General features: G+C 64.8%; 2 protein-coding genes across 2 annotated transcripts; both read right to left on the bottom strand.

The window, feature by feature from the left end:
* Positions 1-282: 282 nt before the first annotated feature.
* TNFRSF6B (TNF receptor superfamily member 6b) lies at positions 283-1,460 on the bottom strand. The gene is given in 6 exon segments (XM_090285061.1): positions 283-428; positions 431-466; positions 541-660; positions 663-866; positions 1,005-1,102; positions 1,450-1,460. Coding segments are annotated over 6 exon segments (615 nt in total).
* RTEL1 (regulator of telomere elongation helicase 1) lies at positions 1,335-21,147 on the bottom strand. The gene is given in 36 exon segments (XM_090285060.1): positions 1,335-1,587; positions 1,590-1,639; positions 1,734-1,789; positions 1,876-2,005; positions 2,127-2,288; positions 2,368-2,601; positions 2,768-2,884; positions 3,385-3,525; positions 3,676-3,877; positions 4,981-5,109; positions 5,393-5,532; positions 5,645-5,792; positions 5,876-5,999; positions 6,086-6,201; positions 6,272-6,418; positions 6,623-6,700; positions 7,102-7,179; positions 7,307-7,392; positions 7,503-7,543; positions 7,624-7,737; positions 7,850-7,982; positions 9,452-9,533; positions 9,653-9,727; positions 11,035-11,090; positions 11,548-11,645; positions 12,410-12,488; positions 12,562-12,600; positions 14,656-14,806; positions 15,353-15,418; positions 17,277-17,361; positions 17,922-17,997; positions 18,573-18,633; positions 18,821-18,902; positions 19,480-19,573; positions 19,902-20,097; positions 20,971-21,147. Coding segments are annotated over 36 exon segments (3,873 nt in total). The 5' UTR covers positions 21,073-21,147; the 3' UTR covers positions 1,335-1,482.
* Positions 21,148-21,597: the final 450 nt, after the last annotated feature.

Here is a 21,597-nt window from a genome sequence, read left to right as displayed (position 1 = left end):
CCTCCTGTGAGCCTGCCGGGAGCAAAGAGCAGTTCCCAGAAAGCCAGTGGGCCCTGGGCCCTGGGCGAGGTCCTTGGCGGTCCATCCTGGTAAGTCCCCTCTGTAGGCAGTGGGTGGAGGTCAAGAGGGGCAGGGTGCCAGGTCACTGGGTCTTGTTCCACAGTGGAGCCCCATCCTGCCACTTGCTAGCTGGGCTGACCCTGAGGACATGGGCATAGGGGTCACAGGGAGCCTCGGCTCCCCCTGCTGTGCCCCACGGCCAGAAAGGCCACCCTGGCCACCTCAGGCGAGTGGAGAGCCTGGGCAGTTGGTGCAAGTGGCGGCGTGGAAGGGGGAGCCCAGCACATCGAGCCCCAGGCCCAGGGCCGTGCAGTTGCGGTGTGGCTGCCACTGTTTGGAGCTGGAGCCGTTGGCTGAGAACATGCCCAGGGACATGGCTGGCACTGCGTGTCCTGGGTCGGGGTGCTTGCAGATGAAATGGGCGAACGGGGTCGGGGGAGCTAGGGAATACTCGCTCATGGAGGGAGCATTCTGCACCCACTAAGGGCAACCAGCCATAGCCAGGCGAGCAGGGCGCGTGCTCCAGGCAGAAGCCCGAGAGCTCAGAGAAGCTGGGGCGGCGGCGGCGGGTGCGGTCGTGGGCGACGGAGCGCGAGCGGCCTCTTCCGCGTTCTCCCCGCAGATGGCGCTGCAGTAACAGCAGCGTCCCAGGCAGTTCCAGGACCGCGGCGCTGTGGGGGTCACTGCGGCACGTCGGGGGGGGTTCCAGCAGCACAGCCAGTACACGAAGGTGCCCGGGGGGTACTGGCAGCAAGTCAGCCTCTCCTGCGAGTCTGCGTCCCACCGTGGGTAGGTGGGCACGGCCTCTGCCACCCCCCCGTGTGGCCAGCACCAGCAGCAGGGTCAGGGGTGCGCCCTGCTCCTCCCCTGCGCCTTCACGAGGAAGCCAGCCCGCACCAGTGCAGCCCGGTCCCAGCCAGAGCCGGCTGCTCCCAGCAGCTGACCCTCGTGCTCTGCCTCGGCCGCAGCCACAGCCCAGGGAGGGGCCAAGACCTCCGGGGCTCTGCCTGGACAGCCCTCCTCCCGGCCCCAGTGATCGGGTCTGCAGGGGGCTGGAAGGGGGGCGTCCGGGCTCCTCTCCCTCTGGGGTCACAGCGTTTTCCTGTCTGGCTGTGAGGACAGAGGCCGAGCCAAGATGGGCAAAGTGCTCCAGGGGCCCTCGCGCGGACGAGGTGGGCGGGGTGGGAGGGTGGGGGAACCCTGTGCAGGTGACTCCTCCTCCCTTCCTGGCTCCTGAAACCCCACTGCCAAGCCCAGGCCACGCAGACAGCACCCAGTGGTGCCAGCCACTTTATTAGAGCCCGGTCACCTGACAGAAAGCAGGCCCACCTTCCAGCTGACCCTCCCCACCCCACCAAGGGGCTTCAGGGCTTCTCCCGGGGTCCCGGCCCAGGCTGCATCTCAGGCACGGCCCTGTGCGCACTAGACCAGCCTCCCTGGCGGGCGGGCTCTCGGCCAATGGGTTGCCGCTCCTGGGCCCGGCCCACCCCCGGCCAACAGGCAAGTGTCCAGTCTGTGTCCAGAGAGGGGGCGGCCTCAGCCTGCGCGGCCCTGGAGTGCCCGAGGGTCTCCAGAATTCCTGGCAGTGGGGTCACGGGTCAGGCATGGTCTGTCCTTTCAGAGGCCTGTGAAGACAGAGGGATGGGACATGCTGGCCAGGCACCCCTGATCACCCCACCCCGTGGGAGGCTGACACCCAGCAGCCGTGTCCCTGAGGCCTGGCCATGACCTGGCATCGGCCGAGTGTGCAGGCGGGACACTGGAAGGAGACGCCGCCTCTGCCCCACAGGCCCCGCAGCCCGTCCTGAAACCTACCACACTGACTGTGTCTGTCCGGGGGGGGGGGGCCCGGGGGGCTGGCTGGGATCCTCTGCCCCGCTGGCCAGCCGCTGGCCAAGGAAGATCTTGCTCTGGGTCCTCCCTGGTCTCTCCAGCTCGGAGGGGCCTGGACACAGAAGTGAGTCCTAGGGGCGCCTGGCACACCACTGCTGGCCACACCTGCCGGGCTGAGTGAGGCTCTGAGTGACAGGGTGGGGGTGGCGGCAGCCTCGGGCAGGTCACCTTACCTGGCTCGGGCGTCCTGGGGGTGAGGCCAGGAGGCAGCTGGGAGGTCCCCTCCTGGGGACCTGGTGGCTCGCTGCCCGTGCCCGGCAGGGGGCAGCCAGTCAGGTCTGCACACGTCTGCCGGAAGCGCAGCTTGTGGTGCGGGCGCACAAACATGCTGAACCCTGCGGGGAGCCGCGCTCAGGCCCTGCCCCTCCCGCCCGCCGGCCAACCCCCGCCCAAGGCGCCCCCTCAGGAACTTGCTCTGCAGCAGCGGCAGGTCTTCAGGCCTTGAGGTGGTCAGTGCTGCCACCACAGCCACCACCTTCTCGAAGTCGTCGTCCCGTTTGTAGGTGGTCAGCGCCCCCAGGAGCTGGCTGCACCCTGCAGCCCCCAGGGCCCTGTGGGCATCGGCCAGGTAGGCGCTCACGGCAGGCCGACCCCGCTCCTCGGCTCTAGGGGCCCCACACCCCTCTTGCGGACGGCTGCCGGCATCTCCTGCTGGGGAGGGAACACGGACCACAGTGGGGGCCCACGAGCGCCCTCACAACACCATCTCCCTCATGAGGGTGCGGAACCAGAGCCGCGCCCAGAAGATCCCTCCCCTCTCGGTCGTCAGCTCTGCTCCTCGCTCTGGTCGGAAGCCCCTTCAGGGTCCAGGTACCTGCAGGTGGCAGCCTGGAGGCCGAATGAGGCCGGCCCTGGTTCAGGTGCTCCCTGAGCTCCGGCTGCGTGGCTGCATTCTGCGACAGGGTCATCTTAGGGACAGGCTCCCTCCTTCCTGAAGGAACACGGTGACGCGAGTCACCCGGCTGGTCCCAGGAACTCTGGAAGGCTCCCTGGGGGGGGAGGCGGCCTATCCAAGGCGACACAGGGTTCATGACCCCCCTCAGACCCGGCCTGCACAGCCTGGTGGCAGAGGTGGCTCAAACCCAGAGGGCGGTTCCCGGGCTGGAAAGTCCCCTCCTCCGCATGGAGGGGGGTCTTCCACAGCCGGGCCCCTCCAACACCCATCTTTGGGAAGTCCCTGCCCAGGGGGCTGTTCATTAGCGGTGACAGGCTCCCTGGCTCTGGAGGCGCAGAGCCCACGCTGGGGGGAGGAGCGAGGGTCCGGGACCCTGGTGTGATGCGGGCGCTGGGGGCCCACACCGCCCCACGAGGTGCCACCCTGTAGTGACCCACTCCCCCCCGTAGGAGCCCGGAGGCTGGGCCAAGCTAGGACCTATGCCAACACCCGAGGTGCCACCCCCTCCAGGGCCTCAGTGTGAGGGTCCTGCTCACCGCCAGGGTCCAGGGCCGGCTGTGCCCGCTGCCCGCAGAGCAGGCTGTGCTCGGGCAGGTGGCCGCAGCCTTGGCCCGTCAGCCGGAGGCACAGCTCCTCGAACTGCTGCTTGTGGTGAGGCCGCACGAACTGGCCGAAGCCTGTTGGGGGGGGGCGGTGTGGGCAGGTGGACGCCCCAGGCTGCGGGCCCTGCGACCATGGGCCCCCCACCTTCCCCTCCTACGGGGCAGGGACATCCCTGGACTTGGTGGCCCACCCGGCATCCTTGTAGCCCCCCATGTCTGTGGCACCTTGGAGCAGGCTGTGGTTCTTGGGATCTTGAGCAAAGAGGGGGCCGAGACGGTCCACCAGGGCCTGGAAGTTGTCCGAGCCCTTGTACGCCTGCAGGGCCCGGGTGAAGGAGTCGAAGCTGGCCCGGCTCAGCGCCTGCTTCACGGCAACCATGAACAGCTTGGCCCTGTCAGCCTGCGCAGCGGCTGCGAGTGCCTCCTGCTGCACACAGAGCCAAGGGCCCCATCAGAAGCCCTGACCCTCCACCAGCCAGGGCGAAGGCGGCCAGGAGGGGTCTGCGGGAGGCCACGTCCCCCAGGAGCAGCACAGGTAACCTGATGCCCTGGCTGCCTCCCCCCACCCACATCTGCCTGCGGGGAGGTTTCCAGCTCCAAGGACACATCTGTCTGACGGTGGCAGCACACAGCAAGGGACACGTCAGACACCAGGGGCGGCAGCACCCTGTGCTCCGTTCTGCTGTATGCCCCAGGCTCTGACACCAGCCCTGAGCAGGAAGCGTGGGGACCGGACAGAAGGGCCCAGGCCCCCACAGCGAAGGCCCTGGCACCCAGTCCACTTCCTGACAGTGTTAGTGCCCCCACCCCACTCCCGGCACCACCCGACTCTGCCAAGAAGCAAGGGAGTCACAGATGCAGCAGGCAGGGCTTTCTGGGGCCTCCCGCTCAGTGGCTCCAACACAGATCCCCCAGGTGTGGGTGTGTCAGCACCACCTTGAGCCAGGGCCCAGCCCTGCCCAGGGGAGCCTGCAGCTGCCAGACGCCCTAAGGCAGCCTCTGGGGCTGGGGCCTGACTGCCAGCTGGGTGCCAGGTGGGTGGGGCCTTCTGTGAAAGGAGCCCTGAGTCCGAGGCCTGAATCTGACCACAGGTTTGCAGGTCTCAGTGGAGAAACTGCCCCTGGAGCAGGCAATGCTGTGGGTCACCGCCACACTTTGGGGGTGGTGGAGGGGTCTCCTGCTCCCACAGGTAAAGTTAAAGGGAGACAGAGACTCAGGCCCATGCAGGCCAGGCGCCCGCATACCCACAAGCACCAAGCTGCTGAGGGCGGGGAAGTCAGTCTGGGGACTGTCAGGACAAAGACGCCGTGTCTGGAACTCACTGCAAACTTCCAGCCAGGACAAAGGCGGGCACGCAGGCCTTGAGCTGCTGTAGCAACGCCCCCATGGCCGGCAGAGTCAGGATGACGCGGGCTGGGCCGGCGCACACCTCTTGCTCTGCGTGGTTGGGCCGTGGGCAAGGGCACAAGAGCCACCCCAGGCCTGTGGCTCCCACCACACTCCAGGGTGCATCTGCGGTGGCCTACTTACCTGGCAGCTGACCAGCCTGATCTTCCTTCTCCCTCCTTTCTGCTCCCCTGCAGATCTCTTCCTCCCGGGCAGGGATGAGCCTGAGCGGCAGCTTGCCTGAGGAGGACACAGCTGTGGTCCCGCCCCCGCCTCAGGGCACCTGGGCCCACAGTGGGGGGATGGGGGCGGGGGAAGCACCCCTCTCTTGAGTCCCGCCCTCGCCTCCCTCTCGGCTGGCTGGCGTCAAAGCCAAGAGAAGACTCGGGTGCGAAGTCTTCCAGCAACTGATGGGGCAGATGGGCAGGGAGTGGGAGGACCCCACCCAGCACCACACAGGGGGGCCCCAGGTCTGACCGTAAGTTACTGCGCCTGAGCAGGGCAACGCCCGGGGGCCACGCCCCTGTACCTGCGCCACCGCCGCCTCCAGCCCAGCCTGGCTCCCTGGCCCCGTGGCCAGCTGCTCGCTGTGCTCCAGGGCCGCCAACAGCCCCACGGGCCTCTGCTGCGCGTGCGCTGGCTCCTGCGCGTACTCCACACACAGGCTGCCCTCGGCGTCCCCGGCGTCCCGCAGCCCTGCAGGGAGCGCGAGGGTGGGGAGCAATCAGGCCCCCGGCCTCCGTCAGGCCCCGCCCCGCCCACCTCCTGGGAGCAGCCCCGCCCCGCCCCGCCCCCCCACACCACTCACCCGGGGGTCTCCGCTGCAGGCTGGGCACATGCACATCCAGACTCTTGGCTTTCCTCGTGGAGGGGGGCATGAGCGGCACAGCCCCCGGGACAGCGCCTTCTCCCTCACCCAGGATCGGGGCAGCAGCCCGGGGAGCTGGCACCGGCATCTGGACAGTCACAGGTGGTTGGGGTCCCCCAGCTCCTCCCTGGGGAGGGCGAGGGCATAGGCGGCTGGGTGGTCGGGACTCACCATTTTCTGAGCAACCCGGAAGAACTGGGCCACATCTCGGATGACGTGGCCGAAGTGGTCATACACCTTGACGTGGGGGCGCACCCAGGACGGCAGCTGGGCTCTGGAGTCGGCACAGCTGAACCTGGCAGGGAGGGGCCGTCAGCCCCCAGTCCCGCTGGCCCCCACCCACCTCCTGGGCAGGGCCCCGTGCCGGTGAGGGGCGGGCACCTGTGGTCGCAGAGGAAGATGGCCCCGTAGTCGTGGCGATGCCGGATGACCCGCCCGATGGCCTGGTTCACAGCCCTGGACGCCTGCTGTCGATACCAGTCCTGCCCAGAGAGGAACTGGGGGGAGAGGGCCGGTCATGAAGCTTCTCCAGGCCGCCCTGTCCCCGCCCACCAAGCGGCCCCTCACCTGGCCTGAGGCCCCACTCCGGCCCTTCATTTCATCCAGAAACTGCATCTTGAGGACAACCCGCGGGTCCTTGCGTGGAGGGTACGGGAGACCCGTGACGACCACCCCGCGGCCGTTCATGTCTGCAAAGTCCAGTCCCTCGCTGGCCTGGGGACAACACAGCCTTCACCCGCCAGCCCCACGGAGCCTGCCGACCTTCCCACCTGCACCCGCCCGGGCAGCCCGGCCAGGAGGGCAGCCCTCCTAACCAGCTTGCTGTACAGGGTGCGCAGGGGCCTGCCCTGCCCACGGTGCGGCCCCTGGTCCAGGTCATAGGCTCCCACAGGTCGGGGACCCAGGCCTCAGCCTCACCTTCCCCCGGCACACGGCCAGGAAGGCGGCTCCACGGGACCCCGGGGAGGCCACACTTGCGTAGTAAGTGGCCATTACCTGCAAGAAGAGGTGGGTCACCCTGAGCCAGCCCAGCCCCTTCCACCTCCACCAGCAAGCGAGGCCGCATGCCTCATCCTCTGAGGTGGAGCACGGTCCCAGCCAGGGGGCTGGGGTGTTCCAGAAGCTTCCTCATGGCCTGGGCTCCCAGGCTGACTCACACCCAGCACCCAGGGCCTGCTCAGCATTTCCCAGAAAACACCGGGGCCCCAGGGCTGGGGTGGGGGAGCCTTGCTTCCAGTGTCTGCTACCACCACCTCCATTCCCAAACTTTCTAAAGGCAACATGCCAAGGCCAGGCAGGACCTCGGCCGTGTGGGCTGGGTTGGCCGGAGCCCCTGGCAGGGACAGCGACCAGCCCAGCACAGCCACGGGGGCAGTGGGGCCCCAGGGAGCTCGGACCTCTGAGAAGCTGCCCTTGCTCCTCGGCTCCACAAACAGGGGCTTCAGGGCTTCCAGCTTCCGCGCAAAGTCCCGGGCCTGCAGGGGGCGGTGGGGAGGGGCCTGCGTCAGGCTGGTGAGACCCGCAGGCCCCCTGCTGCACCTCAACCCCGGTGGCTGTCTGGGGATCCCCTCCCACCCCCAGGATGCGTGGAGGGAAACACACCTGCCAGAACTCCAGGCTCTTCTCCAGGACAGGGTAGGAGGGAAAGAAGACCAGCAGCCCGTGCGGGACCACGCGGGCGAAGTTGACTGGAAGCACAGTGGCCGTGGTCAGCAGGAGGGGCTTCCAGAGGCCCCGCTGGCTGCCCCCAGAAACCACGGAGGGTGGGGTAGGGGCCCACGGCTCCCCTAGAACTCACCCAGCGCCTTCCCCAGGGAGGACAGGCACTCCTCAGAGAACCTGCGGGAAGCCAGGAACTGCTGTCACTGGGTCCCACAGGCTGCCACCCACCCACCCGCCTGTCTCCGAGGAGGCCCTACCTTTTGTCAAAGGCGGAGCTCAGCTGGGCTCCATCGGGGCCTCTGGGGACGATCCCCACCCAGATCTGGTGCTTGTCGATGACATGTGGGTTCTCCAGGCAGACTGGGAAAGGGCTGGAGGCAGCAGGGTCCCCCGTGAACTTCCGAACCCCCACCACCTGAGCAGCCCTCTGCTGAGGGGGGCTGGCCTGAAGACCCCCCACCGCCTGCCTGGGGGGGGCCTTACATCTGCATCTCCAGGGCGAAGGAGGAAACAGGGGCCAGCGTGCCACTGGTGAGGAGGAGCGTGTGGACGCCCTGGCGGACCAGCTCACGCATGCTGTGGCCGGGGCTGAAGCACCAGTAACTGAGCACCCTTCCTGCGGGGCAAGGGTGAGGCTGGGTGCGGCCGCCCTGCAGGGAGGGCGGACCACCACCTTCGGGTCTCTCCCGTGGCGTGAGCACAAGTATGAGGCAGGGGCCTGCCCTGAGCTGAAGTATGACTGGGCCCTCCCTGGGGTCCTGGGGGCAGGAAGCAGACCCAGAGAAGCCCCTGGGGGCAGACACTGAGGCCACCTCCCGAGAGGCCAGACGTCCAGACACTGGTGGGGGAACGCAAGGCTGCCCGAGCCGAGCCAGGCCTCCTGGCGCCCACAGAACTGCGTGGAGGGAGGCCAGCCCAGGCTCTGGGAGGCAGGAACAGCAGGGACGTCCCCATCCACAAAGTCCCAGTCAGCAGGGAGCCTCGGCTCACTGGGAAGGAGAGCAGAGCGCCCCCAGGGCAGGCTTGCCACCTCCCGCGCACTGCCCCAGGCTCCGGAGGCCCCTGACATGACAACAGCACCAGCAGGATGACTTCAAATATGACTCTAAAGTCAGGACTAGGTCACAGGTCAGCAGGGACATTTTCAGAAAGGGACAAGCACCTCCTGGGGCCAGAGAAGACTTCCACATTTGGGATGGGCCTGTGACGCGCAGGACGGGGCCGCAGGAGCAGTGCCCCTCCTGGGTCAGCCCCGAGTAGAACACAAGGGGCTACGCATGGCCCCCCGACACGCTCCGGGGACCCTCAGAGACTGGAAGTCACCACGCAGGACGGTCTGACACAAAACTCCCTAAGAGCAGGACATGGGAGCAGTCACGTCCTACTTGACAAAGGTCGTCCTGTCAGCGGAGCCTGCCTGTTCTTTCTGTGGGAAGATACCCTGAGGGTGGAATGTCAGCGATCCACCCCCCACGGGCACAGCCTGGGCACCTGGAGCACAAAGCACAGCGCCCTCACTGCCTCCGCCCCTGCCCCCCAACTCTGTGCTGTCCTCTGTCCTGCCCCCACCAGCGCGGGGAAGCATCTCCGTCTTACTCTGTAGCCTGCCCCCAGGGCCCCCCGCTCTGCCTTCTCCCACCCCCTAAGCCGCCCCCAGTGAACTTCCTGTGAGCCCCTTCTGCCCCCTCCTTTGAGTCCAATGTACAACATAAGCTGTGAAACCACGGTTCATGGGACAATCCGCTGAGACTTGGCTTCTCAGCAATTGTTTTCTGCTTGGCTCAAACAAACTCATAAAAACTCAGCGGGCCAGCGCCAGAGGGACCCGAGGACAGCCGGCCAGGGGACCCCTTTGGGGTGGGGGGCCTCAGCCAGAGTCCACCCAACAGCGGTCCGCCTGGTCAGACAGCGTGACCACCCTTTCCAGAAATGTCCAAGCCCTGCTGCACCCTAGCTTGGTGGACACCTGCCCAGCACCTCTGGGCACAGCCAGTGGGGCCCCCGGGAGACAGCTGGACGCAGTCAGCGGGACGCGGCACCTCACTGGCTGAGCAGCGCAGCGCACCTGCCCCCACGGGGCCGTACCCTGCTTCCTGGCTGCTGTGGAGCTCCACACATCTGACCGCTGAGCTGCCCTCCGGTGACTGGTGTCAGGGCGGATGTGCACCTGGGGGTGGGATGGGAAGGTGTCCTGAGACCCCCTCCTGGAGCCCCTTCCTGCAGGTGGCCCCCACCTGGCAGGCCCGAGACCCTTGCCCACAGCCCCCTCCTGGAGGACGCCCCCACCTTGTAGGACTGAGAGGCCCCTGGCCCCACTGCAGAGCCAGGGTCCCCCACAGCTGGGTCTGCACTGAACACGATCTGCAAGGTGGGAGGGGGTGGTCAGCAGGGCACGCCAGAGGCGAAGCTCCCACTGAGCAGCCCCCACACAGGACAGACAGGGCGTCGCCACTCATCCCGCTGCTGAGCCAGCAGTGGCCCTGGCCCGGGTCCCCGGGACATGCACAGGAGCTGCAGGTCACACCAGCTTCCCCGTCCCGTGGTGACCTGCCTGGGGCCCCGTCACTGCTATGTCCCCCACTCCTCCCTGCCCCACCCCTCACAGGACCCCTTCCACCCAGGACAGCATCAATCTGGTCTGCCCGCAGCCCTGTCCATATAGCCCGGGGTGCTCGTCCCGTCCGATGCCCCACAGCCCCGGGGACCCCAGCGTCCTGTCAGGGGGCCTAGCAGGTGCACAGGTGTCACGCCAGCTCGGGCCCCCACCATCACCGCCTGCTCTGACCCTGCCCCCAGGGTTACCCCGGGTGCCTGTCTGACCGGCCCACTGGCCGGCACCCGGGGCTCCAGAGAAGGCTGGTGGCACAGCGAGGCCCTGTGTGGGGCCTGTGCCCGGCGCCCCGAGTGCCCGGGAACCAGACGCGGGGTGAGCAGCTGCGGGGACAGGCCACACGCACACCGGTCGGCGGGGGCCCAGGGCATCCCCAGGGGCTCCTCAGAGCCGCTGCCACAGGCAGTTCCGCACCAGTGGCTGGAGCAGGGAAAACCCACTGCACTGACGGCATTGAGCAGGTAAGCGAGGGGCCCTGCGCTCCGGGGGTGGGGACCAGTGAGGCGGAGCGTGGCCGGCAGAGCTGCCCTCGGCAGCGGACCCACAGAGGGAGGGCCGGCCGGCTGGCACTGCAGCTGAGGAGGGGCTCGGTGACGAGGACAGCAGGCTGGGAGGCACGATGTGGCTGTGCCCAGCGGCCCTGACATGTGGCGCCTCACTGGGCCTGCAGAGGGGGCTCATCCACCCGTGGCGGAGGCCCCACCGCAAGCGGCTCCCGCAGCCCAGCCCAGGGTGAGGCCAGCTAGGCCAGGGATTCTGAATTCACAGCCCACGGGCCCCCGGGGGCTCACAGGCGTTGCCTGAACACACTCACTGCACACACCTGAACACTTCTGGGTGGTGGCTGTCCCGCTGCCACGTGGGACTGGGGGACACAGCCCGCCCCCCCTCACTCCAGGCTAATGCTTTGACTTTCCTCTGAGAGCTGGTTCAGGAAGAAACTTGAGGAACCCTTTTGCTGGCACCCTATGGGTGCTGCAGCCCAGGCCAGGCTGAGACTCAGGACAGGGCAGGGGAAGGGGGAAGCACCCCGCGCCCTGCAGCCGGCCAGTCCTACCTGGATAATGTCCACAAGCTTCTGCAGGCCCGCCGTGTTGGTGAAAAGCCCTGCACCTGTGGGGGCAGCAGACGCTGACCACCCACAGCACCCATGGGGCACGTGTCAGGGGTCGGGCCTCAGGAGGCACGAGCCACCGGGCAGGTGCTGAGCTCCGCCTCACCCCAACACTGACACGGGACAGCTGGCGGTGGGGGGGGGGGGGGTCTTGCCTGCTCTTCCCTGTGCATCTGGGAGGACCAGCCAGGCAGGATCAAACACGGCCCAGTGACCCCGAGCCCAGGAGGGGACAGAGGGATCAGGGTCCCCAGCTCTGTGACCACCGGGGCCCCTGGTGCTCCCTGAGAGGCTGACCAGGAACAGGCTGAGCTGGACTGAAGCTCCACGGTCAGGGCGCCTGCACATCCCAGTCACGCTCCCACGTGGGGCCGGGGGCAGGCTGCGGCCTTGAGCCACGGCCTGCAGGGAGCGCAGGCCGGTGCAGGGCCAGGGTGGGGGTGGGCAGGGACTCACGTCCGGCCAGGTGCTGGATGATCTGGTCCAAGGAGTCCAAGATGCAGCCCTTGGTCTGAGGCGTGATCTGGGCCTCCGCAAACAGCTCAAAGATGTAGCTGCCGGGAGAAGACCAGGCTGGGCTCTGGGAGCCTAACAGCCCTGACTCTGAGCCTTCCATGGGAGGCCACTGGAGGTGACAGGCCTCTGTCCCCAGGAGCCCAGGGAGGAGGACAGCAACTGTGCACCCCCAGGGCTCAGCCCCAGGTTGGGGCCATGGGGGGGGTTATCACGGCCTCCCTGGGGCAGTGGCTCTGGGCAGGCACCCAAAGAGCAGCTCTGGAGAGAGACTGGAGGGAGGGTGCCAGGTCTGGGGGCCGCGGTGCGGGGCAGGGCAGGCCAGGGAGCCTGCCAGGGTTTGAGCACAGCAGAGCAGACAGGCAGCCTGTGCTCTGGAACATTCCGGAACAATCCAACTCTCAACAACGGGGCCCAGGCCCCAGTGCAGTGGTCACTACGTACTGTGGGGTTACAGCCACCCCAGGTGACAGCTGGGTTCCTGCCTATGGGAAACCAGCTTCACGGTCCGGCTGCTGAGAGACGGGAAGCCTGTGGACTGTTCAGAATATTCTGGACCCTCTGGCGGCCTAAACGTGCGGCTCGTGTGACCGCACTTCGTGTCCTAATGGAAGCTGTGCCCATGCAGGTGCTGAGCACAAGGGATACAGAGCAGGGGACCAGGCGGAGCCAGCTGCCCTCCGGGACTAAGAGCCCACTGGGGCGCAGACAGTGGCTCCCATGGAGTGGCCCCGGCAGGCAGAACGCGGCCAGGACGGAGCCCCGCCAACGTGCACGTGTCTCCAGCTCCAGGCGGTTCCCTCACCTCCCCGGCTTGGTGACGCCGCTGTCATCCCCAGGCAGCTCCACGGCATCGATGGCACCCTCGAGCTGAAGCAGAATCACTGCAGGGTATGAGGTGGTCAGGGGCGGCTCCCAGCACAGTGGGCAGGAGGGGTGGGGAGGGGCGGCGCTTACTTTTCAGCTTCGCAATGTTTTCCAGCTCCATGTTCAGCCCTGGGGGAGAGACCAGCACACCCCAAGTCTGCGCCATCCCACCGCGTCGGCACATGGGGGGCCCACGAGGGGAAGGGGCTGTGTCTGCGGCCCGAACCAGGACTGAGGTAGTGGTCGTAGCTGATGGCACCTCACCTGGGACGGTGACCCTCCCGCAACAGCGAGTGTCCCTGTACCCCCGTGTGCGCCAGCAGACACCCTCACCCGGGCCCGCAGGGTTGGGGCTGAGTCTAGGCAAAGCACGGACGACAGGGTGGGGCATCGGGGGGGTGTCATGACTCCACCAACGACGCAGGACCCAGGGAAGGAGGTGCCATGTGGCAATGGTGGGAGATGGGACACCTGAGTTCAATAAGGACGAGATGTGCCATGCACTGAAACCGTCACCTGGTACTACACACACACGCCCACGGTGACAGGAAACACTAGTCTGACAAGAAACCAACAATAAGCCAGGAACAAATTCAAACTTCCAAATTGGACACTGGGAAAATAAAGGCGAAAAAGAAAGCATCTGTCCTGCCTTTCCCGTAAGAATGGTGTTGCCACATGGCTAGTGAAGCGAAGGGCATCTCCGTGAACTGTCAGGATGGCACAGATCATGATAGAGATCCCGGTGACGCAGCTCACCAGACAGTAAGTATCTAATCTAAAGAAGCAGCAGATAGGAAATCAGTTCAGAGCTTTGCTTACAGACCTAACAGCAGATCTTAAACAAGATGGGGAAGGGATGAAGACTAGTCCTGCTGAAATGAACAAAAACACATACGAAACTAGTGGTGAGGGAAAGAAAACCAGGGATCAAATCAACAAATCGGAACACAGGGAAGGAACAGACAGTCAACCAGTGCAGACAGAGGAAATGAAAAGTGAGGAGAATGAGGAGAGGCTCAGAAACCTACGGGACAGCTGTAAGCGGGCCAACATCCGAATCATAGGGTTGCCAGAAGGTGAAGAAGAAGAACTAGAAATTGAAAAATTATGTGAAAAAATAATGAAGCAGAACTTCCCTAACTTGGGGAAGGAAATAGACTTACAAGTTCAGGAAACACAGAGAGTTCCAAAGAACTGGACCCAGGGAGAACCACACCAAGACACATTATCATCAAAATGGCAAAAATTAAGGATAAAGAGAGAATCTTAAAAGCAGCAGGAGAGAAGAAGAGAATTACGTACAAAGGGGTCCCAGAAGACTGTTAGCTGATTTCTCAAAAGAAACTCTGCAGGCAAGAAGGGACTGGCAAGAAATATTCAAAGTAATGAGAATCAAAAACCTACAACCATGATTACTCTATCCAGCGAGGCTGTCATTCAGAATAGAAGGGCAGAGAAAGTGCTTCCAGGACAAAGTAAAACTGAAGGAGTTCATCAGATCCAAACCACTGTCATATGAGATGTTAAAGGGACTTGTTTAGGAGAAGGAGGATCAAGACTATGAACATTAAAATAAAAACTGTATCACAACAACCAATAGCAGAAGCTAGGGAACCGAAACAAAGGCAGACTAAGTAGGCAATGAGAGAGGAAAGAGAATTATAGGTATGGGGAACATTATGGGGGGAGGTCAGTGGGGAGGGGGAGGGGGAAAGGGAGGGAGATGGTGCAGGAATTAAGAAGCACAGTAGGAGGGAGTGGAGTAGACAGGAAGGTGCTGAGAAGAACTATGTGCACAACCAATGGGCATGGACTGGGGGGGACGACTGGGGGGTTCACTGGGTGGAGGGGAACAAAGGGAAAAGAAATTGGGACAACTGTAACAGCATAATCGATAAAGCATAAAAAAATTTTTTTTAAAAGCTTAAAAAAAAAGGCCTCCACAGTCACTGCACCTGTTTTCACTTGAGCTCAGCAGGGGCAAAAACACAGGCTGGGAAAGGGCGAAGGAGTCTTCAGAAAATGCCGGAATGGTCGGGTGGAACCCACCCCTGTCTGAGGCCCTGGGAAGTCTCTCGAAGCTGACATCGCCCCAGATGCTGACGTGCAAGGACTCAGGGCAGCCGGCCTCTGGGACCCGAGACCACCCCACCTTGCCTCCGTGTCCCACTGCGAGCTCACCTCCGCTGGAGTCGGGGCCAAAGTCCAGGCGGAGCTCACCCTGCTGCGCCGCCTGGGTCTGCTCCTCTAAGACCCGGTCTATGATGTCCAGTCCAGAAGCCACATCATGGGGGGTCAAGTCAAAGGACGCTGCCTCCTCGCACATCTTCTCCTGGGAGCCCAGCACGTGGCGTGACAGGGAGCAGGCGTTGGGGCTGGGGGACTCGGGGAGGCGGGCCCAGGCCCGGGCCGCAGAGCTAAGACGGGGCAGAGGGCCCCAGGCCTGCCCCAGAGGCTCTAAAGCCGCTCCCAAACACCCCAAGACAGCGGCCCAGCCCGAACCCGTGTTCGAAAACCATTTTACTTAAGCAGCCAACATCTCATCATCAGAAAACCCATTACAATCTAGATTTCCGGCTGTTCTCAGTCAGCTCTGGCCCCACAGCAGCAAGTGCCAGAGCCAGTGGGGGCTGAGGGTGGCCACCACCAACTCAGGGTGCCAGGCCCTCGCAGGGCTGCCATTCCTGGAAACACTGAGCCCTGACAGAGACCACGAGGATGGGTGGGGCAGGGTGGGCAGGTGACAGTGCAGGCGGCGGCTCAGCCAGGTGTGCTTGGAGCCGACAGCCAGGGCCACGGGGGCTGGGACAGAAGGTCTGCGCTGCTGTTTGCGGGGAGCAGGCGGGAGGGAGGGGCCTCGGGAAGGGCCAGCACTCACCACATTGTGAGCCTCGTCAAAGATCACCACCGTCCCCTTCAGGTCGATGCTGTGTGCCCGGCGGCTCTGCATGGGGAAAGGATGAAGGGCTGGAGCCGATGGGGCAGCCTGGGGTGGTGGAGACCAAGGCACATGGCAGACGGGGCACCTCAGGGAGGGGCAATCTCCCGAGGTGAGTCCCAGCTGCTGCGTGGCGGCCGGTTGGGGCCGATGGGCACTGCCCCCCACTGAGCTGGACGGCAGGGGTCTGTCCCAGTGACACACAGCCCAAGGGAGCAGGTGCATGGCCGCTCGCCACAGCACTCAGTGCAGCCACAGGACGGGGCAGGAAGACAGACCCGCACCCGCTGCCTGCGCGCGTGGTGGGTGTTCAGAACCAGAGAGTGAGGGAAGCGACCCGCAGGGAGGTCTGGCCCCCGTGCTTCTCTTCCACTCAGTTCTAAGTCTGGTTCTTGTCATATAAAGTGCCCGTTTCAAGCGTGCTGGTGCGCATGGAGAGACGTGAGCACGCACAGCCCCCACCCAGAGCAGGAGACGGCACCCCCACTGTGCGGCCCACCCTGCTCTCTGCCCCCACCCGCCGTCCTGGGCACCGGGTGCAGCGCAGGGCTCCTGGGTGAGTAGGACTCCTGAGCCCATGCGTGTGGCTGCGTGTAGCCAGGCCACCTCCTCTGCTTGCGCGTGGCTGTTGTACAAGTGTGAGCTGCTGGTGTGCAGGGCCGCTGTGCGCGTTTGGGCACCATCCTCGGAAAGACAAATGCCCCGGGAGCTCTCCTCCTGTTCTGTGACTCGGTTTTGATTCTCTTCGTCCCCAGCTGCTCATGGACTCAGGCACAAGTGCTGGCGGCGACCCATGTGTCAATTTTCTCCTCTGGGGCCGGTGCCTTCTGCACCTGAGCCGAGAGTCCTCCACCTGCCAGGCCGCAGTGACCCCCCAGGTTTGCTCTGAGGAGGCTCAGCTGTGGGCCACGTGAAGTCCCGAAACCCCGGCTGATATCTGCTATTTTCCAAACAGACTGCCAGGACGCCAGCACCGCGCTGGGCGAGAAGCAAACAGCAGAGCCTCTCCGTTCCCACGGAAACACCTCAGCGAGAAGGTGGGCGTCTGTCGGGACCCGCGTGCACCTTTCAGCAGCGGTGCTGGCGTCCGGAGGGGGAGCTGCCCGCCTGACCCGTGTCGGAGCAGTCCTGCTCTGAGGTCGTTAGCATTCCCAGGAGTTTCCAGAACCAGCTTGTCAGTCCTGACATCCTGCTCTGGGGGCGGGGCCCAGGCCCGGCAGCCAAGTTAAACGCATGACTTGGGAGAATCACATAGAGCCCCCGGCACAGAGCCGTCCTCTGGGCCATAGTGCTGCCCTGCCGGGCTCCGGCTCCTCCTCCTGCACCTGCTCCACCGGCACCAAGGACGTGCCCGGGCTCACCCCTCAGCCAGCCCTGGGCACGCAGCTCCTGCGCCTGCTCCCCAGCCGTGCTGCCAGCTGTGCTCCCTGCTGCCTCCCAGGCCGACGGTGCCCAGCAGGGGCTCCGTCAGGAGGATGTCCAGGACCCTGGACAGGGGATGTCCACGGTGACTTCGCGACATGAGGCTCAGGACGCTGGACGCGGCGAGCGTGACAGCCCGCGTTAGAACAGGAGGGACGGACCTCCCAAAGGCTGAGCGTGGTGATGCTCTGGGGCAGAGGCCGGGGGGCCAGACGAGAGTGGGGGCAGCCCAGGGCAGCTCTGCGGCCTCCTCGCTGCCCCGGCCGCCCGCTCCAAGCTAGGCACAGGGCGCCCTGACCCGTGAGGGACACCGGGGCCTCCCCCACACCCGCTGCTTTGGCGAGTCCTGAGTCCCAGGGCCCGAACCCGCAGAAGCTCTGACGCCCCATGCACGCCCAAGGCCCCCGGGGTCAGGAACCGTCCCACGTGGCTGAGGCCTCACCTTGGCATCCAGCAGGTAGTTGTACGGCATGAAGATGATGTCGGCCTGCTGCTTCAGGTTCCGGGAAAGATAGTAGGGGCACAGCCTGAACGCAGAGAGAGGACGTGAGCCGCGCACGGCCAGGACGCGCGGCAGTGACACCGGGCCGCACGCTGTGGCCAGGCTGGACGTCGTGGCCTCTGACGGGCACCGCGCAAGTGCGGGCAATGCGCACTCGACGCTGGGAATGGATGGCCTACTCAAAAGCCTACTGGAACAAGAAAACGCAACCCTATTCTGGGCAGATCAGTGAGGCAACCGGAAGCAAACAGCCCTATCTCCTCACGACCTGGAGCCCTAATGCTCGGGGGCGTCACCAGCCAGCATCGAAGGGGAGGCCGTGGGCAGCTGACGGACAGCTGAGTCCTGATGCTGGAGGGTCAGCAATGTGCCCAGGGGTCCCTGAGAGCCAGGCCACGGTCGCCGGTGGGCAGGCTCAGCGTGGGGAAGGAGGGCAAGTCCCACCTCCAGCGCTCTGCTTCTCAGAACTGCTCGTGTTTTCCATCTGAACTTAGTTTCACGATTAAAAAGGAAAACAGAAAAGAACCCTGCAGGTCTGCATAAGGCGGGAGGTCCCAGTCCACATGCCTGGAGGGGGGCACTTACTTGTGCTTGTTCCCACTTTTGACCAAGTCCTCAATGTCCAGGATGGGGGAGCCCAGGTCCTGCTCCAGGCTCTTCTCTGGGGGTACAGAGAGCAGTGAGCCATGCCCCCCAGCCCTCTGAGTCCCCAGACCCCAGGGGATGCTCAGGGCGGGATGTCTCCTGCAAAGTGGTCGGAGGGGCGGCCACCCCAAAACCACCCCCTCAGAGGAGAATCCCTGCCTGATGGGCCCCTGGGTCCCCGGGGAACCTGAAGTGACCCCGAGGGAGCCCTGCTCTGCACCCCAGAAAGCGGCCATCAGCCGAGGCTGAGCAGCCATGGGAGGGGCCATGGGCACAGGACGGCAGCCCCTCAGCCTGGAGCTGCCACCCCACAGCCCAAGGACACAGGCATCCCCCACGAGCCCCCGGGATGTCTGACCTGAAATCAGACTGTGGTCTGGCAGTAAGTACCCCCTCCCGCCCTCCCCACCAGTGAGAGCGGGCCCAGGCTCCCGTAAAGCAAAGCCGGGCCACAGCCAGGAGCAGGAGCAGGAGCAGGAGCAGAGCAGGGAGCATGCACGTGAGGCAGGGTCCGGCCAAGGCCGCACACGCTCTACTCCCAGCGCTGCGGGCTGAGGACCGGTGGCAGCAGCAGCTCCCAGAGCCCCTTACCTTCTACGTTGTTGTAGAAGTGACAGGAACGACTCGCCACCTTCTTGCGGCACAGGTGGATCTGGGAGAGAAAGGACATGTGGTCCTGGCCAGCGTAACAGCCAAAAAAGGGCAGAGCCCTGGGCCAGCCGGTGGGCCCACTGCTGAGACGGTGGGGTGGCCCCAGCTAGCCCCCACCCTGGGCCCTGAGAGCTGGCAGCGTCACCAGGCAAAACCACAGAGGACAAGCGGGCAGCCCAGGAGCCCACCTGCATGTGGTTACTCTCCTGCTTCTTCACCTCGGGGTGGATGCACAGCTGCTCCCGGGAGCCTAGCACACACACCCTGGGCCTGGAAAGAGAGCGCCATGGGGCCCAAGAACCGGAGGTCAGTGCCGTCCGACAGCCTGAGCGGTGTGGAGACACACGGGGATCACCCGGACACTTGGATCACAGGAGCAGCTGGGGGACATGCCATGCCAGAGTATCCCCAGGCGTGGGAGGGGCTCCCTCCGAGGCCCGGACCAGGGTGAGCGAGAAGCCCAGGCGGAGACCAGGCAGAGGAGAGGAGACCTGACAGTGCCCATGCAGACGTCTCCTGCTGGCTCCCAGGGAGACCGGGTGGGGCCCCAGGACCCCTGCAGCTCCACCAATTGGACCTGCGGCGGAGCCTCCCGCCCCCTCCCGTGCACAGCCACAGTGACCCACAGCACAGCCCACACCACAGAGCCCGCGAGGGGCTCCAGGTGCGAGCCCAGGTCAGCATGGGAACTTGAAGCTGCTTGCTCACAAGCAGTTGGCGCTGGAGACAACCGTCCATGCACAGAGCACAACGGGCCCTCGGGCTGGGGTACGGGCACAAGTCCTCTGCCCCCCGTGCCGAGCCCATCCCCCCATAACCCTGAGGCAGGTAACGCAGCCCGACCCACCGGTAGGATGTGTTCCGAAGTTCACTGATGACCTGTGTGAGCTGCGAGTGGGTCCTGGAAGCGTAGATGATCTTTGGGATGTCTGCATAGCAAGCTGCCCGGGCACAAGGAAGCAGAAAGGGGTGCGGCTCCATGAGACAGCGTTCTCGCGGGCCGCTCCCCCAGGGGCACCAGCTGGCTCAGCCCCTCAGACGGCGAGGCGCCGGATGCCCGAACGGGAACGGGACAGGTGGGTATCTGCTCTGTCCTCATTTGGATGTGAGGCGGCTGGGACCCTCAGTTTGCAGCCAGGGGGGCGAGAAGGGACGTGGCAGCTGCAACCCTGCCTGTTCGCCTGCTCGAAGGCCTGGCCTGCCCGCTCCCTCCCTTCAGCCCTTCCTTCCATGTCTGCATCCCTGCAGGAGGCCAGGGCTGGGGCTGACCTGTGGTGTCTCCCTCGGAAGCAGCGTTCCCCCAGGACGACAAGGGCCGACCGAGGAGGAGCTCCCCTTGGGCCCTGTCAGCGATCTTGCGGGCGGAGATGGCGTCGCGCAGGTGCTCCCGCCAGGCCAGTGTGCTGCAGAGCAGGCTCAGGGTCTTCCCCGTGCCTGTGGGGCTCTCCAGGATGCCATTCACCTTCTGGATGGGAAGGAGGGGTGAGGTGCCGCAGGCCACAGCGCCCACCTGAGCCAAGCCCACAGCTTTGCTCGGGCAGAGCCCACTTGCCAGGTGGCAAAAGCCCAAGGGACGGTGACTGATTCCATAGGACGTCTTCCACACTCGAGCCAAAGCCCCCATTAGCAAACAATCTGCAGAGTATTTCCCAGCCTAATATAAATAGTAAGATGACTAATGAGGGGCCAAGTTTCAAAACAGGAGCTTGTTCTGCGATTCTGGGTCCCGGCTTCCACACTATTGGGCAAAGCCCTCAGACGGGAGCCTGAGCGGGAGGCCTGGCAGCCAGGAGGGCGAAGCTGCTCCCACTCCTCGCCGCGGGGTCTGTGCCCACAGCAGCAGCCGCTGGGCACCAGGGGTCTGGGCAAGGAACAAGAGGGCAGCTAAGGAGCCCAGCAGAAAGCAGCCTGCACCCCTTCTCCCTCCCTGCACACCCCCAAGGTTCAGAGACCTTCCACAGTGAGGGCTGGGCACCAGCTGTCCCTCTCTGAGGAAATACGTCCCCCAGACCCTCACAGGGCTGGCTGCCCCGTCGCTTGGCTTCAGCTCAAATGCAACCTCCCCTGAGAGGCTCTGCAGCTGCTCCCAAGCCTATTGCCTGTGCCTTTTGTTCACAGCTCTCCTCACCATCTAGAACGACCTTTTCTTGGTCCTTGTTCATCATCTCTCTTGTCCCACCTAGACCATCGGCATCGGCCCTACTTATGACTGAATCCCACGACCAGAAGGGCACTTTTCACCCCCTAGGACCGGGTCACCGTGAACAGGAAGTGCAGGATGCCGGGTCTTTGCTGAGGCTCCGCCCCCACTGACCCATCCCCCGGGTCTGAGCTTCACCTTCTGCAGACACTCCAGAACCTTGGTCATGTACTCCTCCTGGCATCTGTATGGCTGGAAAGGGAAATCCACGGTCACACCGTTCAGGGTTATCTTGGGCATAGCGGCCTGTTCTCTGGAGGGCTCAGAGGTTGCCTGAAATGCGCGCTGGGTGGGTGTGTGAGATGAAACCCCCGCTGAGCATCTCAGGGGCTCAGCCACTGCAGGCAGGCGACGGCCGCTGGAGGCACTGGGACATTACGCTGCTCTCCGGCAAACGCCTGCAGCACAGAGACGGGGGCAGGACTGTTTGTAGCCAGCCTGTGACATCCTATCCCAAGGAGCTGGGAGATGAAGAACCGAGCATCAGCCCTGCCTGTTCCTCCGCCCCACCCCAGCTCCATTCCGCTCTGGGAGAGGCCACCAGGCTCGCAGACACTAGAGCAGCCGAGGAGGGGCACAGCTGCAGGCGCTCCCCTGCAGTGATAACTCGCCTCCTTCCACCAGACTTCAGAGGCCGGGTTCAAGCAGCCTGGGTCTGAAGCTCCCGCCCCCGCGTCTACCCGACCTCTGCGCCCCTGGCCGGGAGCTACGCCCCATCTTTCGCTGGTGGGCAGCCAGGTGTAGCGAAAGGGCACGTGTGCCTGC

This window comes from Furipterus horrens, unplaced genomic scaffold (genome assembly GCF_987537825.1).
Source record: "Furipterus horrens unplaced genomic scaffold, mFurHor1.1.pri manual_scaffold_8, whole genome shotgun sequence".
NCBI classification, from domain to species: Eukaryota; Metazoa; Chordata; class Mammalia; order Chiroptera; family Furipteridae; genus Furipterus; species Furipterus horrens.
The sequence above is the reverse complement of the archived record's forward strand: the minus strand, read 5'-3'. Positions and strand labels throughout refer to the sequence as shown.